At 42.8% G+C, this 13321-nt stretch overlaps 1 protein-coding gene across 9 annotated transcripts in view; it reads right to left on the bottom strand.

Annotated features, from left to right (window-relative positions):
- Positions 1-13321, bottom strand: part of PDE1C (phosphodiesterase 1C) — a 347029-nt gene that overhangs the window by 271306 nt on the left and 62402 nt on the right. For all 9 annotated transcript variants that reach the window (XM_064169719.1, XM_064169718.1, XM_064169720.1 and 6 more), the window contains exons 2-3: positions 8598-8648; positions 3482-3653 (exon numbers count right to left, since the gene is read on the bottom strand). Coding sequence is in view for 8 of the 9 variants with exons in the window: in XM_064169718.1 (XP_064025788.1) it covers positions 3482-3653; positions 8598-8648 (223 nt within the window). In the remaining variant the exon portion in view is untranslated. The remainder of the gene's footprint in view (positions 1-3481; positions 3654-8597; positions 8649-13321) is intronic.

The raw sequence follows: 13321 nt of genomic DNA, 5'->3' as shown, positions 1-13321 counted from the left end.
TCCAGGTGTCCAGACTCAAACCAACATTCCATCTCTTAAGTACATCAAAGTCAAATAAGTCTAGGAGAAAACATGACATCTTGGACACATCAAATTTTCAGCTGGGGCAGTGCCAGCCTGGTGACTTGGTTCACTCTGCAGACATATGTTGCAGTTTCCCTTGCATCCACAAATCTCTAGGTGGCGTTTGGAGAACAGCACCCAAACCTGTATCTTTCTTCTCTGCTTACCCTGGTGGTTGCCAGTCCAGCATTATCAAAATGCCTGCCAGGGAGCATCATGCAGAAGATACAGCAGGCTGTAAAGTTGTTGCATAGTCTCATTAACACCATTATTTACCACACATTAATTACTGCTGTTAGCTCTTACCAATAGCAACACTGCTTATTACAGGGACCTAGCAGAGCAAAAAGCAGACCTAGTAAGAGAGTTTCTGAGTTACAGGCTTCAGTGTGAGCAGCACTGACATTTCCAGTCAACATCTTCATCAGATTGCCCTGACAAGGCCAAACATCCACCATCTAATAATCCTGGGCATCAATCCACAGCCACTGTCAGTGACGGTACATACATGGATGCTGATCCACACACAGCTATTCAAAAAGAAAGTGACCACAGCCTTTGTGTTTGTGAACTTGTGTATTTGTGCAAAGGAAGATAGGGGATGGAACAGAATTGTTGCATAAAGTGTAGGCCAAGAAGCTAATCACTTCTGTGTGTCTAATTATATACTTGTTGTCCATGTCAACAGGGGATAACGTGTCATTCTCCATATTCCACCGTGTTTTCAAATGTATTTCAAGTTGGAGCCTACCTTGTCTTTACTAGACAAACAGACTAAATGTCAGTGAGAACAGACTTAAAAATCTGGATTTGAAACACTGCCCTTTTTATCTTAACAAGCGCTCACTCAATACTGCAACCAAGAAGATACTACAAACTCTTTCAATTCTCTCTTTAGAATGGTATTCAACCTCACTGAGATTAGTCTTGTGCTTCTGCTTGGTACCTTCAGAAAAAAGATAGGAAAATAAAAGAAAGTCAAGATCATCAGAACGTTTTTTAACTATGGAAAGATCCTGCACCACACTTATTTGGGGTGTGGAGAGGGGTTTGGTTTTGTTTGAGTTCTGCTTTACAACTTAAAGATGGATTATTAGTGCAGGAAAAGTACCAGAATGATTGAAATGATCACATTCCTCCTTTTGTGTTTAAATGCATTTCAGGCTCATATCTAGATGTTGAACAAACTCAAATACAGATCTCTTCCTAATTTTCCAAGCTACAGAACAGTAAGTACTGCACCGTGGAAAATAAGATCTAATACAAGAGGTGGCAACTGGGATTTCATGCTGCTTATATGTACTCACATAAAAAGATATGCAATCACAAGGAAGTGTGACTCATTTGACACTGGAGAGACATTTTCTTTTTAACTATACATGAAAGGGATGGCATTGCCATACACTGCTCTAACAACAGTGAATCAGTAGTAAGGGAGTTGCTGCCTTTTACAGTTCGTAGCAGTCACATTCCAAAACAAGGCTTAGTTCTCCTCTTCATAAAACCAGTTGATACAAGCCCTGCATTGTCCCATGTCCCCTGAGATTCAACCATCACATTCCAAATTAAGACATGGTGGACTGGATAACTTGTAAAATGTATTTCATTCCCCAAAAGGCAACAGGGCAGAAAGATCTTCCAATAATGCCTAGTGAGCAAAGAACAAGGGAAGACCACACTTCACAGGCAATCATAAGCACTCAGACACACTGGTGACATGCTGCCAAGCAAGCACTTCAAGATCACAACTCACAGAAGACTGATGAAGCAAAAACATGAAGAAGATTCATCTGGGCCCCATTTATATATCCAGGTAGTCCCATAATATCAAGAAGATCCCAAAACAAATAAAAACACCACAGAGGTTTTATTTTCTTCTGCCTTCAGACAGCAATTGCAATGTACTCTCCTATCTTTCACTCCTCTGTGTAGCCACTAAACACACAAGGGGCTTCCTTTCTTTATAAAACTAGACAGCCTCAATTTACTTTGTAACAGCAATTTGTTTGGATTTCCATCTATGAAAGTCCCCACAGATGCCACGTTGTACAGTTAATTCTGAAGTGATGAAATACAAAGGTTCTGTAATGTTTATAAAGCCATTTAAAGTGCATTAGCAAAACTATTACGCTAAATTACATTTTCCAACTCATCAGTCCTTACTATGCTATATATAAGCTCACTTCTTCCAGGAGTCACCCCACTCACATAATCAAATCATGCCATTTGAAACGCTCTGACATTATTTTGTCATGTAAAATGGTTGAAATTATCTTGATGATGGCAATGTAAAGGATTGCTGCTACCTAGAATTTGTTATGAGAAGTGAAAGCTGAGAAAGAGTTAGAGCTCTTGAAATTATATACTTTAAGTATCAGAGAGGCAAAGTGTTTAAAAGCCATTAAATACCACAAGTCATCGTAAAAGCAAGAGCCAGGTTCTGAAACCCTTTCCCTTCATCATTATTATGGAAATATTAAAGATGAAATGGAATTAGAAGGTTTATGCAGACTGGAATAAATTCTCTTGAGAGTAATATGCTTTTAAAGGTCAAGCAGTATAAACAAGGTATCTGAAATTACAACCTAATATAATGACTTAAATAAGTACATTCAAAATAATGATTATATGAAGACTGCAATCAGTTTTGCAAACTGAAGCATAATCAAAATCTTTGTGGTCAGAAAAAATTATTCCAAGCAAGAAAACATTTTGTGCTTGCACATACGTGCTTTTAACATTTTGAGCACAGTTTTCAACAGTAAAAACTTTAAAGACACTTGGAGAAATCAATTTTGCCACACACTTCACCTCTGCTGGCCACACCAATTTTCACATTTGGATCAAAGATCCACTGCATGCATAAAGCTTCTTGAACCATGCCTTCAAGAAACACCTGACAACTGTACATCCACATGATTAAAAGAGAGGAAAACACAGCAATAGATATATCACACACTTTACAACAGCAGCACTGGCTTGCTTGCAAGCCTCTGGCCAGAATCCTTCTCCTTGACAAAATAAATTCATGCTAGACAGCTCTCAAGACATTACATCAAAGGAAAAAGGCTTAGCTCTCCCTTGTGTAAATAAAACACACCATCTGAGCTGAAGTGCTTCATCACCAAGCCACTTTCAAATGAAACAATACCAACATCCCAAGACATTTTCATGCAGCAAACTGACTCCGTTGACCACTCTGACTAATCACAGTGTTTATATCTGTCTAGTTCATAATTCTTTTCAAGAAGACTAATGAGCTCTGAGAACTGACGCTTCTTTTTTCACTTTTGCTAAGCACCAAGAAATGCAGCATCACAGAATCTTTTGGTATCACTTTCCCCCACTAAATCCACACTTGCAAACCTAAAAAGACAACCTCTCAAGAACAAACAAAGTAAACTCATATGCCTCAGACCTGAAAGATGTTTTCACCAACGCCTCAGGACTGTCCACTGGTGGTAGCTCATCTGCTAGGATTTCTTCAGGAGGTCTAGGGTCACTGATGATGGTAGGCTTTGGTCTTTCCTTGAGATTGCCAGTCAGCCCACCAATAATAGTGTTCCACAAGCAGTTTTGTGATTTAGATCCTGTGAAAACAGAGCAGAGAAAAGGAAATAAACTCATTCTCTTACCAGTCTGGAAACAAAGACAGTCTCTTATATCTTTGGATGGCCACAGCTTGGGATTAAGCCCAAAAACATGAAATAAAGATTAAAAAAAGAAATAAGAACTTATGTTCAGGTCATTCCAAATCTAAGGCTGTAATGCTTCCTATGAAAGATTTGATTTCACAACACAGAGACAATAAAAATCATCCTCTTCTTGTTATACTTAGATTTCAGCTTAGCATGTAATGATGTGGCAGCATTTCACAGAAAAAAACCCCACAACAACAACAACAACAAAAAAAGGTAACAAAAAATTGAAATATCAAATCCCTGGCTTTTTTACACTAAAATTAATGGTGGTTAAATTATAGATTAAAGATACATCTGAAGGACATGTAATTCTGAAGGAGAATGCAATTCTGGTGAAACTTCAGCTTTACTCAGTGGACAATGCCAAAATAATTCAACAATTGATCTTTTTACATTTATTTAGAAGCATCATATCACCAGGTGCTTCTTGCTTGTCCTTCCGAGAACCCATCCTCATATGCACAGAGGCTCGTTACACCAACAAATTACAATTAGCATCCTTGGGTCAGATTTCCTCCTCCGTGTCTTTGGAGGAGAGAATGTGTGACTTAAATTTTATGAAATCTAAGTACCTGCTCCATATTTTTAAAAATTTCCAAATGGCTTCTGAATAAAGGAGGACCTTCTGAATATCCCAGTGATACTCCCATAATCAACAGCTCTGTCATTCTAACATTCAAGTATTATAGGAAAGGTGAGTCAGAAGATCCCGAGAAGAGCAATTAAAAACTAAAACTGCTTATTTCAGTTAAGGGACTTCCCACAGCTGAGATGCAGCAAGCATTAATCTTACTGGATTCCAAAAGAATCAGGCATACCAACTCTGGGTGCAGTCATTCTCCATGGGCTGGTTATCAGCATGCAAAATGAAAACAAAACCAAACACAAACAAACAAACAAAAAGAAAGAAAGAAAACAAACCCCAAACATCTAGGCTGTAGACTCAGATTTACTTTGTTCTTGTAAAGATCAAAAGTAGCAAATCAGCTAAGTGACATGAATTAAGCAACTTCACTAAGAGCAACTTCACTGGCACAAACAGTGTTCAGCCTGCCCACAGCTGTGCTCAAGTGAAGGGCATTCAGCAAATTGTTTTACTGGAACAGGCTGCCCAGGGGAGGTTGTGGAGTCTCCCTCTCTGGAGATATTCAAAACCTGCCTAGATGTATTCCTGTATGAGCTGGTATAGGTGAACCTGTTCTGGCAGGTGGCAGTTGGACTGGATGGTCTCTTGAGGTCCTTTCCAACCCCAAACATTCTGTGATACTCTGATTAAAGAATCTGCCTTAACAGATATCAGCCAAGAGCTTCCAGTTGTCTGAGATGCTGAAAGCTGATGAATTTAATTCCCTGTAAAGAGTGATGGCACAGTGGTACTTGTAGCAAGATGACATAGTAAGATGCCAAGCACATTATCTGCTGCTAAAGGCAGTAATAACCTCTTAAATTCAAAGTCTGCTAAATGGACTAGAATTTGACATTTAAGAGTAGAGAAGATTGGGTAGCACTAGCATTGGAATGAGTAACACTTAACTCAATTTTAATTTCAAATCCTTGCGAATAAGTGTAAACATTTGCAAAAATGCTTCTCCCTCATTTTATTGTATCCTGTCAGAAGACGGTTACAGCTGAGCTAGAGGCAAAAGCAAAGTAGGTTTAGGTGTTATAATTTAAAAAGGCAGAACTCTGCTTAAAGAATCTGTGGGTAGGCGTTCAAATACTTTCACATAGCCTGAAAATATTGTTAGACTGCGAGCCTGGTTACCGGGAGCAGCGACAGCCACCCAACTGTCATTTCACTGTCTCACTGAGCAGCAGCAGCCTTTCCCTCTTCTTTGTTCTTGAACTAAAGGAGATAACAGCTCCATGCTCCAGAGTGCTGCTTACAACAGACAGGATGCACAAGGCTCATCTGGGTTTCTGTAGGCTATCTTCTATTTGGCCGTGCATATAGAAAGTTAGACCAGGCAAATAAAGTCAGGCAAAATGAGCGTGTTTGTTAAGTGTTCAGTGACAGCCCATCTGTGATCCCACTGAAACCTCTGAAGATTTTACTGTTGACCTCAAATGGGCAGCTGTTACAGAGCAAGGGAAATCCTGTTCTCTGTTGTGAAGTTAATAATTGCCTTTGAATGAACAATTGGAGTGAATGTGAAAGGCACGATTCAGGAAGAATCCCAGACTCTGAGTTGTGACTCAGACACAATAATCATCCTCTCTCTGTGACTTCAGTTCTTAAATACTTGTCCTCAAATGCTGCAGCTTTTTCTGTCATTCAGTCAGGATGCTTTTGAATGTTTGATCTGTATTCCATTATTTGTTCAGTGAAATATGGCATGATAGAGTAGGTTATTGTATTCTCTGCAAAAATTTGAGCATCATCCATTTAACCCACATTAGCAAAAGTATGTGCCTCAGACATTTCCTTCCTTTCCATAGCACAACTCCTATTCTGGTTTTCCTTCCCATTCCCACAGAGTTAAGGATATTAAACCCTGCAAGAACCTAGATGGACCACTAAACCATCAATCTTACTCCCAGAACACTAACTCCTAACAGTGAAAGATTGATTTACACTTTGAATTATCTCCCTTCACCCTTATAAGATGATTCTGTGACTACTTCGCAACCAGGCTTATCAAAGTGTTCCTCTCTGCATTGCATTTCTGCTACTGTTAAAAACCTTATGGCCTTGATCTCACCTCCACACTTAATTCCATGCAGCACTAGGTCACACAGTAAAACCTTATAAGGGCAGTGCTTCCATTCAGCTGACAGCCATCCACTTCCATATAACGCCAGTGACTCCTAACTCAGGCTTGGCTGTCTGTCTGAGAGGTGGGATTAAGGCAGGAAGAGAACGTTCCTGGGTCTCAGACCTGTACACATTCACCAAAACTCAAGCTCTAACAAAAGTCAGAATCAGAACCAAAATACCAGTTGAATTCCAGATGCTTGACTACTTGTCAGGCTATATTGCCACATGAAAGTCCTTTTAACTCAAATATCCAGGAATAAACAGTACTTTGGCTGAATCTGTACCTAGTATTCAGGAACTATAATGGGAAAAAGTGGAGTGATATGGACTTGAAGATGTTTGCACTTCTTTTCATATTTCTCTCCTCTGTGATTTCCTTTACCACATACATTTTCAGGGCTGAACCAGCCTGGACTAATGAATAGAGCCCCTTTATAAGCTTTACTGTCTACAACAAGGGGATCTGTTCCATGTCTATAAATATCTGATGGGTGGGTGTCAATTGGATGGCAATTTGGTGGTGAGCATTTATAAGTTAAGGAACAACAGGTGCAAACTGGAACAGAAGATTTCAGTCAACATAAGGAGAAACTTCTTTACAGAGAGGGTGACAGAGACTGGAACAGGCTGTCCAGAGAGGTTGTGGAGTCTCCTTCTACAGAGACTTTCAAAACCTGTCTGGATGCATTCCTGTACAAACTACCCATGGGGACCCTGATTTGTTGGGGTGGTTGCATTCGACCATGTCTGAAGGTCCCTTCCAACCTCTAATGTTCTGTGATTCTGTGAACATGGAGGACACAGCCTCAAGCTACATCAGGGGAAATTTAGGCTTGAGGTGAGGAGAAAGTTCTTCACTGAGAGAGTCATTGGCTACTGGAATGGGCTGCCCGGGGAAGTGGTGGAGTCGCCGTCCCTGGGGCTGTTCAAGGCAAGATTGGACGTGGCACTTGGTGCCATGGTCTAGCCTTGAGAATTGTGGTGAAGGGTTGGACTTGATGATCTGTGAGGTCTTTTCCAATCTTGTTGATACTGTGATACTGTGAAAACTCCTAAACCAGGAACAACGAATGCCAGCAGTGCAATTTTCTCTTGTTCAGTCTGCTCCATCAGCCTGTAAGTCACTACATGCAACAGATTTCACAGCCACAAACATTCCTCCTACGTTATGCACCTTAGGTACCTGTGTGAGGTATGGCATGCTCAGAGTGCCATCCTGTGACTGTGTGAAATACTGCACCACGGATGTAAAGTATTTTGATGTTCTGATCTGCAGCACCCACGACGACGGCAAATGCCCTCTTTTAATCATGGGAAAGGGATTTTTCCCTACAAATTGATCACAAACCATCACAGAACTGGATTTCCTATCTTCTTGCTCATTGCTACATATTTTATCATGCGTGTTTTTTAATAATACTTTATCATGTGGGGTTTTTTTGTCATCAAAGTCATTGTCAGTTGGTGCCACATTGCTAGATGCATCTCTTCGTTTTGTTCAGACTTGGGTCACTCATTTCAAAGCCCTAATCCCTTCAAATCTGTAGTTCCTAGCCTTGCTGTGTGAAGTATAAAGTGATGGAGAAGCTATCAGTAAGATTTAATTACAATTTTCATATGATACTTCTAAGGCTTGACCCAAATCTTTTTACAGTCATGGTAGTGAACTTCAGCTGGCTTTATGCCACTTACATTATCATAACCTTCTGAGCTTAAAACAAGAGTAAGGCCACAAAGTATCATAGTATCATAGTATCATCAGGGTTGGAAGAGACCTCACAGATCATGGAGTCCAACCCTTTACCACAGAGCTCAAGGCTAGACCATGGCACCAAGTGCCACGTCCAACCTTGCCTTAAAGTGCCCCAGGGACGGCAAGATTCAGAACACTCTGTTCAACAAGACTAAACCTGCAAGTGAGTTTTCCAGCTATGTACTCTGGTTCTTCAATGTAGTGCTGTAAACAAACTGTAACATCAGGGCAGACACACTAGGAGATTAAAAGACATATTGACTGTGGTTATTTCCACACTAGTAGATAGGTCAAGCAGTTAAAATACAAGAAGGCTACTTACGGGCAAATCGTGAAAGTGGCCGTGCATTTTTGTCCCCCGTTTCATTTGCAACTGAAAAGAGAAAATAAAGAGAATGTTAAAAACATTCAAAGTTCAATGTGACATTAAAAGTAATTATAACAGCTTTTCTCAAGCATGTAAGGGAAAGAAGAGTGTTGATAGTAACAGCAGTTAGACATATACACATAGATATGTACTTTTTTTTCAGTGCCACCAAACCATTACTTCAGATGTTGGTTTGTCTCTGTGGTTCAATGTGGCACTCAGAGCCAGGAGTGCACACCACAGGCATCTGCAAATGTTGTCTTGTCCCACATAATAACTGAATCAGATAACTGCTCAACATTCAAGCACTGCATGATCTCAGCCATCCTTACAAAGTCTAATTTTATACTGGACCTTTTTCCAAGTTCTAAATAAAGTATTTTTCCCCACTTGCACTAATGAGCATAGTAAGAAAAAAACCAAACCCTATTATTCCACCTATAAGGAAATGCACCAGCAATTTCAGAAAGCCAGGGGATCATTTAACAGCAAATTAAATCAAATTTAAGCATCTGTGCAAAGGAGTCCTCTGACACTTGGAACTTTGTATAGATATCACCTAGGATAAAAACAACCCCTTACAAACCCTGTTTGTTTGGTTTGTTTTTATTCCCTCAGATTCACACTGGCATAACTCTCAATATTTCTGTCACCCAGCAGGCATGTAGTTAGTCAAGAGCATAAATGATTCTTTGGGGTTCTCACAATATTAAACTACAGCTGAAGAAAGAGGAGACTTATCAAGGAGATGAATTGCCAACTGCGATGATTTCATTTTCCTAGCTAGAATAATCACGAGGAACAGCACTGATGGGCACACAGGGAGGAGAGCACATCACAAACACCAGGTCTTTGCTTTCTTTAAAAACCTCTTTTCTAGAGACAAGACTAATCAAGATAAGAAATCCCACAAAAGAACTAAAACTCACAGGATAACACCAACTAAACTATAACAGACTTTTTGAAGCCAGCAAAGATTTTGATGAAATTTAGCTCTTCTGACAAGCCTTGAGACTCAGATTAAGTTTGGCTTTGTGTGAGACTCACATCCAGGTCCCTCCAGCTTTCCCTGACTGCTCTCCAATCTTCACGTGTTGATTAAGGCGACTCCAGCACTCACAGGAGGACTGTATATCTGCACAGGAGGACTCTATATTCAAACCACAGCCTTATTTTGCTCCCATTTAGCCAGTAGATGGTGCCCTCAAAACATTGGTGCCACTGTCAGCCTGGGAACCGGCCAGGCTAGCCGAAGCCAGGATCCCTTTCCATGGCTTCAGTCCATAGGCACCTGCAGCACAAGCCTCAACCAAATAAACCCTCCGGAGACGTTGCATACATAGATACTGGAGTGACTGTACAAAGTTGGGCAGGCTCAGAGCTGTTCATATTTTCAGAGTCAAATCTGGCTCTGCTTGAGGCGATGGTGTGGTGAAGGTGAGGCAGCAGCCCACTCCATGGGGCAAGGATCAAAACAGTTGGACCTACTGAGATTAAAAGCATGCCAGAAAACACTGCTATAGACAGCATGTGAAGGTCAAATGGCCAGGCTTTGTCTTTAGCTCTGTGACGGCAGTTTACACAAGGTAAGCTGAGGAGTACCTGCTGGACTGATCCCCTCTGGGGTCCTTGGTGTCTCTCTATCACAGCAGAATCTGAGCAAATCTATTACATGCACCAATGTCTAAGATGAAACACTGAGTGAACTATTATGTTAATGAGGAAAGAGCCTGCTGAAGGCCTTTTAACTGCACTTTCATCTGCTCCAAGTATTTCCTGGTCTCTGGTGGCAGATGGCACTACCTGGTCACAAGGGCCTTTGGGTGAGCACAAGACCTCACCTTTGCACTGCCTTCCAGCTGGATATTGCACCAGGAGCACTCCATCCAGCACTTGTGATTGTGCAGCTCAGCTTCCAGATTCACATCCAACACAAGGGGTGTCATCAATCCCCTCAAAAAATGAGCATTTACCAACTCCAGGCTGCAGAGGTTTGGGTTCAGTTGTCAGCGCTTACACAGAATAATGCCCCTCCACCTGGCACGGAGCCACATGGAGCAAAGGTGCAGGTAGAAAAGCAAAGCAGTGAGCAGGACAAAAAGCACTGAGGATCCTGAACCTGCATTACCAGCAAGATTCCTGGTATGAGTGAGGTAACAGCTGCCTGAGAATTGCCTGAGTCAAATAAGGTGTATGTGCAGGTGAGATCTCAGGTGTGTCTGAGTGATCTTCAGTCTAAGGGCAGGATTTGAGGAAGGACTTGGAAGCAAAAAGCATTTCTGCATTTGCTCTCAGCAAAAATCTTAGATTTTACTTGATGCAGTTTTTACTGTGGAAATTCTGCACTCGTATCCTACAGCTGTCTTACAGGAGTCCTTGGAGACACAAAAACCTGACAGGCTTAAGTACAAGATGCATGTAAACGAGAAAAGACTTTTTTCTCCAGATGGCCTGAAATCTTCTTCACCCTGTGTTTGTTCAAGTTTACTTCTAGGAATAAGTTTTGGGGAGAAGGCAGGCATGGATTTATCAAGCTGGTAAACAAAGCTAAACCTCTGAAAGTCTCAACCCATAGCAAAGATGATTTCTGCTATTTCCAAAGATTTCCTGTACCACTGTCTCTTCAGACATGGGTCTCCTCCAGCTACACTCCACCCTTGCATGTTAAGTTTAGGCTAATTTTCAGTCTAGGCTGAATTTCTGATAAGACTATCAGCACGAAAACTCTAAGATATTCACCTCATTGTCCTAAGTGAGTGGAACCTGCTTCAGTTTCATCTCACCAGGATTTTTTTTCTTTATACTGAACCATGCACATCTGAAGTTGTTTTTCATTCTAACCTGGCAGTAAATAAATCCTTGTGAAGGGCACAGTAACATTCAGTAACCAGTAAGTCATTTCTGTTCCTTCAAGCAAGACAGACACGGCAGGCAGGAAAAGTTGTCCTGTAATCAGCTCCTTAGAAAAAAACACCCAAGTGCTGCATGTGCTCTGTTGCCCAAGTAGACAGGAAAATATCAGGCCTAACCAAAGTTCTTCCATTTCAAAAGTACTATATGTATGCATCTTGTGAAGTTTAATGAGGCCAAGTGCAGGGTGTTGCACCTGGGAACACATAACCCAGCAGTGCAGCTCAGACTGGGGACCACCTGTTTTGAGAGCAGCACTACGGAGAGGCCCCTGGGGGTCTTGAGGGACAAAAGGCTCAGGATGAGGGAACAGTGTGCTGCAGTGGCAAAGCAAGCCAACAGGATGCTGAGTTGCATTAATAAGGGTATCAGAAGCAGGGACAAAGATGTCATTGTCCCACTCTGCTCAGGGCTGGTCAGGCCGCACCTTGAGTACTGTGCACGGTCTCAGTCCCTGCTACACAAGAAGGATGTGGACAGGCTGGAAAGGGTCATAGAATCACAGAATCAACCAGGTTGGAAGAGACCTCCAAGATCAGCCAGTCCAACCTAGCACCCAGCCCTAGCCAATCAACTAGACCATGGCACCAAGTGCCTCAGCCAGGCTTGGCTTCAACACCTCCAGGGACGGTGCCTCCACCACCTCCCTGGGCAGCCCATTCCAATGCCAATCACTCTCTCTAGCAACAGCTTCCTCCTAACATCCAGCCTAGACCTACCCTGGCACAACTTGAGACTGTGTCCCCTTGTTCTGCTGCTGGTTGCCTGGCAGAAGACACCAACCCCACCTGGCTACAATGTCCCTTCAGGTAGTTGTAGCCAGCAATGAGCTCTGCCCTGAGCCTCCTCTTCTGCAGGCTGCACACCCCCAGCTCCTCACAGGGTTTGTGTTCCAGGCCCCTCACCAGCTTTGTCACCCTTCTCTGGACACCTTCCAGCACCTCAACATCTGCAGATGTGCAGGGATGTCCAGAGAAGGGCCACAAGAATGATCAGAGGACCGAAGGACTCATCACATGCAGGAAGGCTGAGAGGACTGGGTTTGTCCAGCCTTCAGAAGGCTTAAGGGAGACCTCATAACCGTGTCCGAGCACACACAGGGCGGCTAACATAGGGAGGGAGGCTGCCTGACTGCCTTTTTACAAAGAGCCACAAGTGCAGACAAGGTGCAATGGGTACAAGCTGCTACTGGGAAGATTCAGACTGGATGCCAGAAAAAGAAATGACCATTTGAAGTGCAGGACATTGGAATAAACTCCTAAGGGAGGTGGTGGATTCCCCCGCATCAGACAGTCGCAAGGCCCAGGCTGACAGGGCGCTGGGCCAGCTGATGGGAACTACATTCATTCCCTGAGAGCTTGGAGAGATGATCCTTGAGGTCCCTTCCAACCCTGTATTCTATGAATAACTGCTTGAGAGGGAGCTGGCAGTGCTGGCTGGCCATGAGCCAGCAGCGTGCCCAGGTGGCACAGAAGGCCCGGGGCCTGCACCAGCAGCAGTGTGGCCAGAAGGAGTGGGGCTGTGACGCTGTCCCTGTAATGGCGCTGGAGAGGCCTCACCTCCAGCTCTGCGTGCAGCTCTGGGCCCTCGCTGCAGGAAGGATATTGAGGGGCTGAAGGAAGTCCAGAGGAGAGCAATGGAAACGGGGAGGGGGCTGGAGGGGAAGTCCTGTGAGGAGAGGCTGAAGGATCTGGGGGTGTTCAGCCTTGAGGAGACTCACAGCGGGGACCTTAGCAGTCTCTACAGCTCCTGGAAAGGAAGCTGCAGTC

Source organism: Pogoniulus pusillus, chromosome 32 (genome assembly GCF_015220805.1).
Source record: "Pogoniulus pusillus isolate bPogPus1 chromosome 32, bPogPus1.pri, whole genome shotgun sequence".
Classification (NCBI taxonomy): Eukaryota; Metazoa; Chordata; class Aves; order Piciformes; family Lybiidae; genus Pogoniulus; species Pogoniulus pusillus.
Note: the sequence above shows the minus strand (reverse complement) of the source record. Positions and strands in the feature narration are given on the sequence as shown.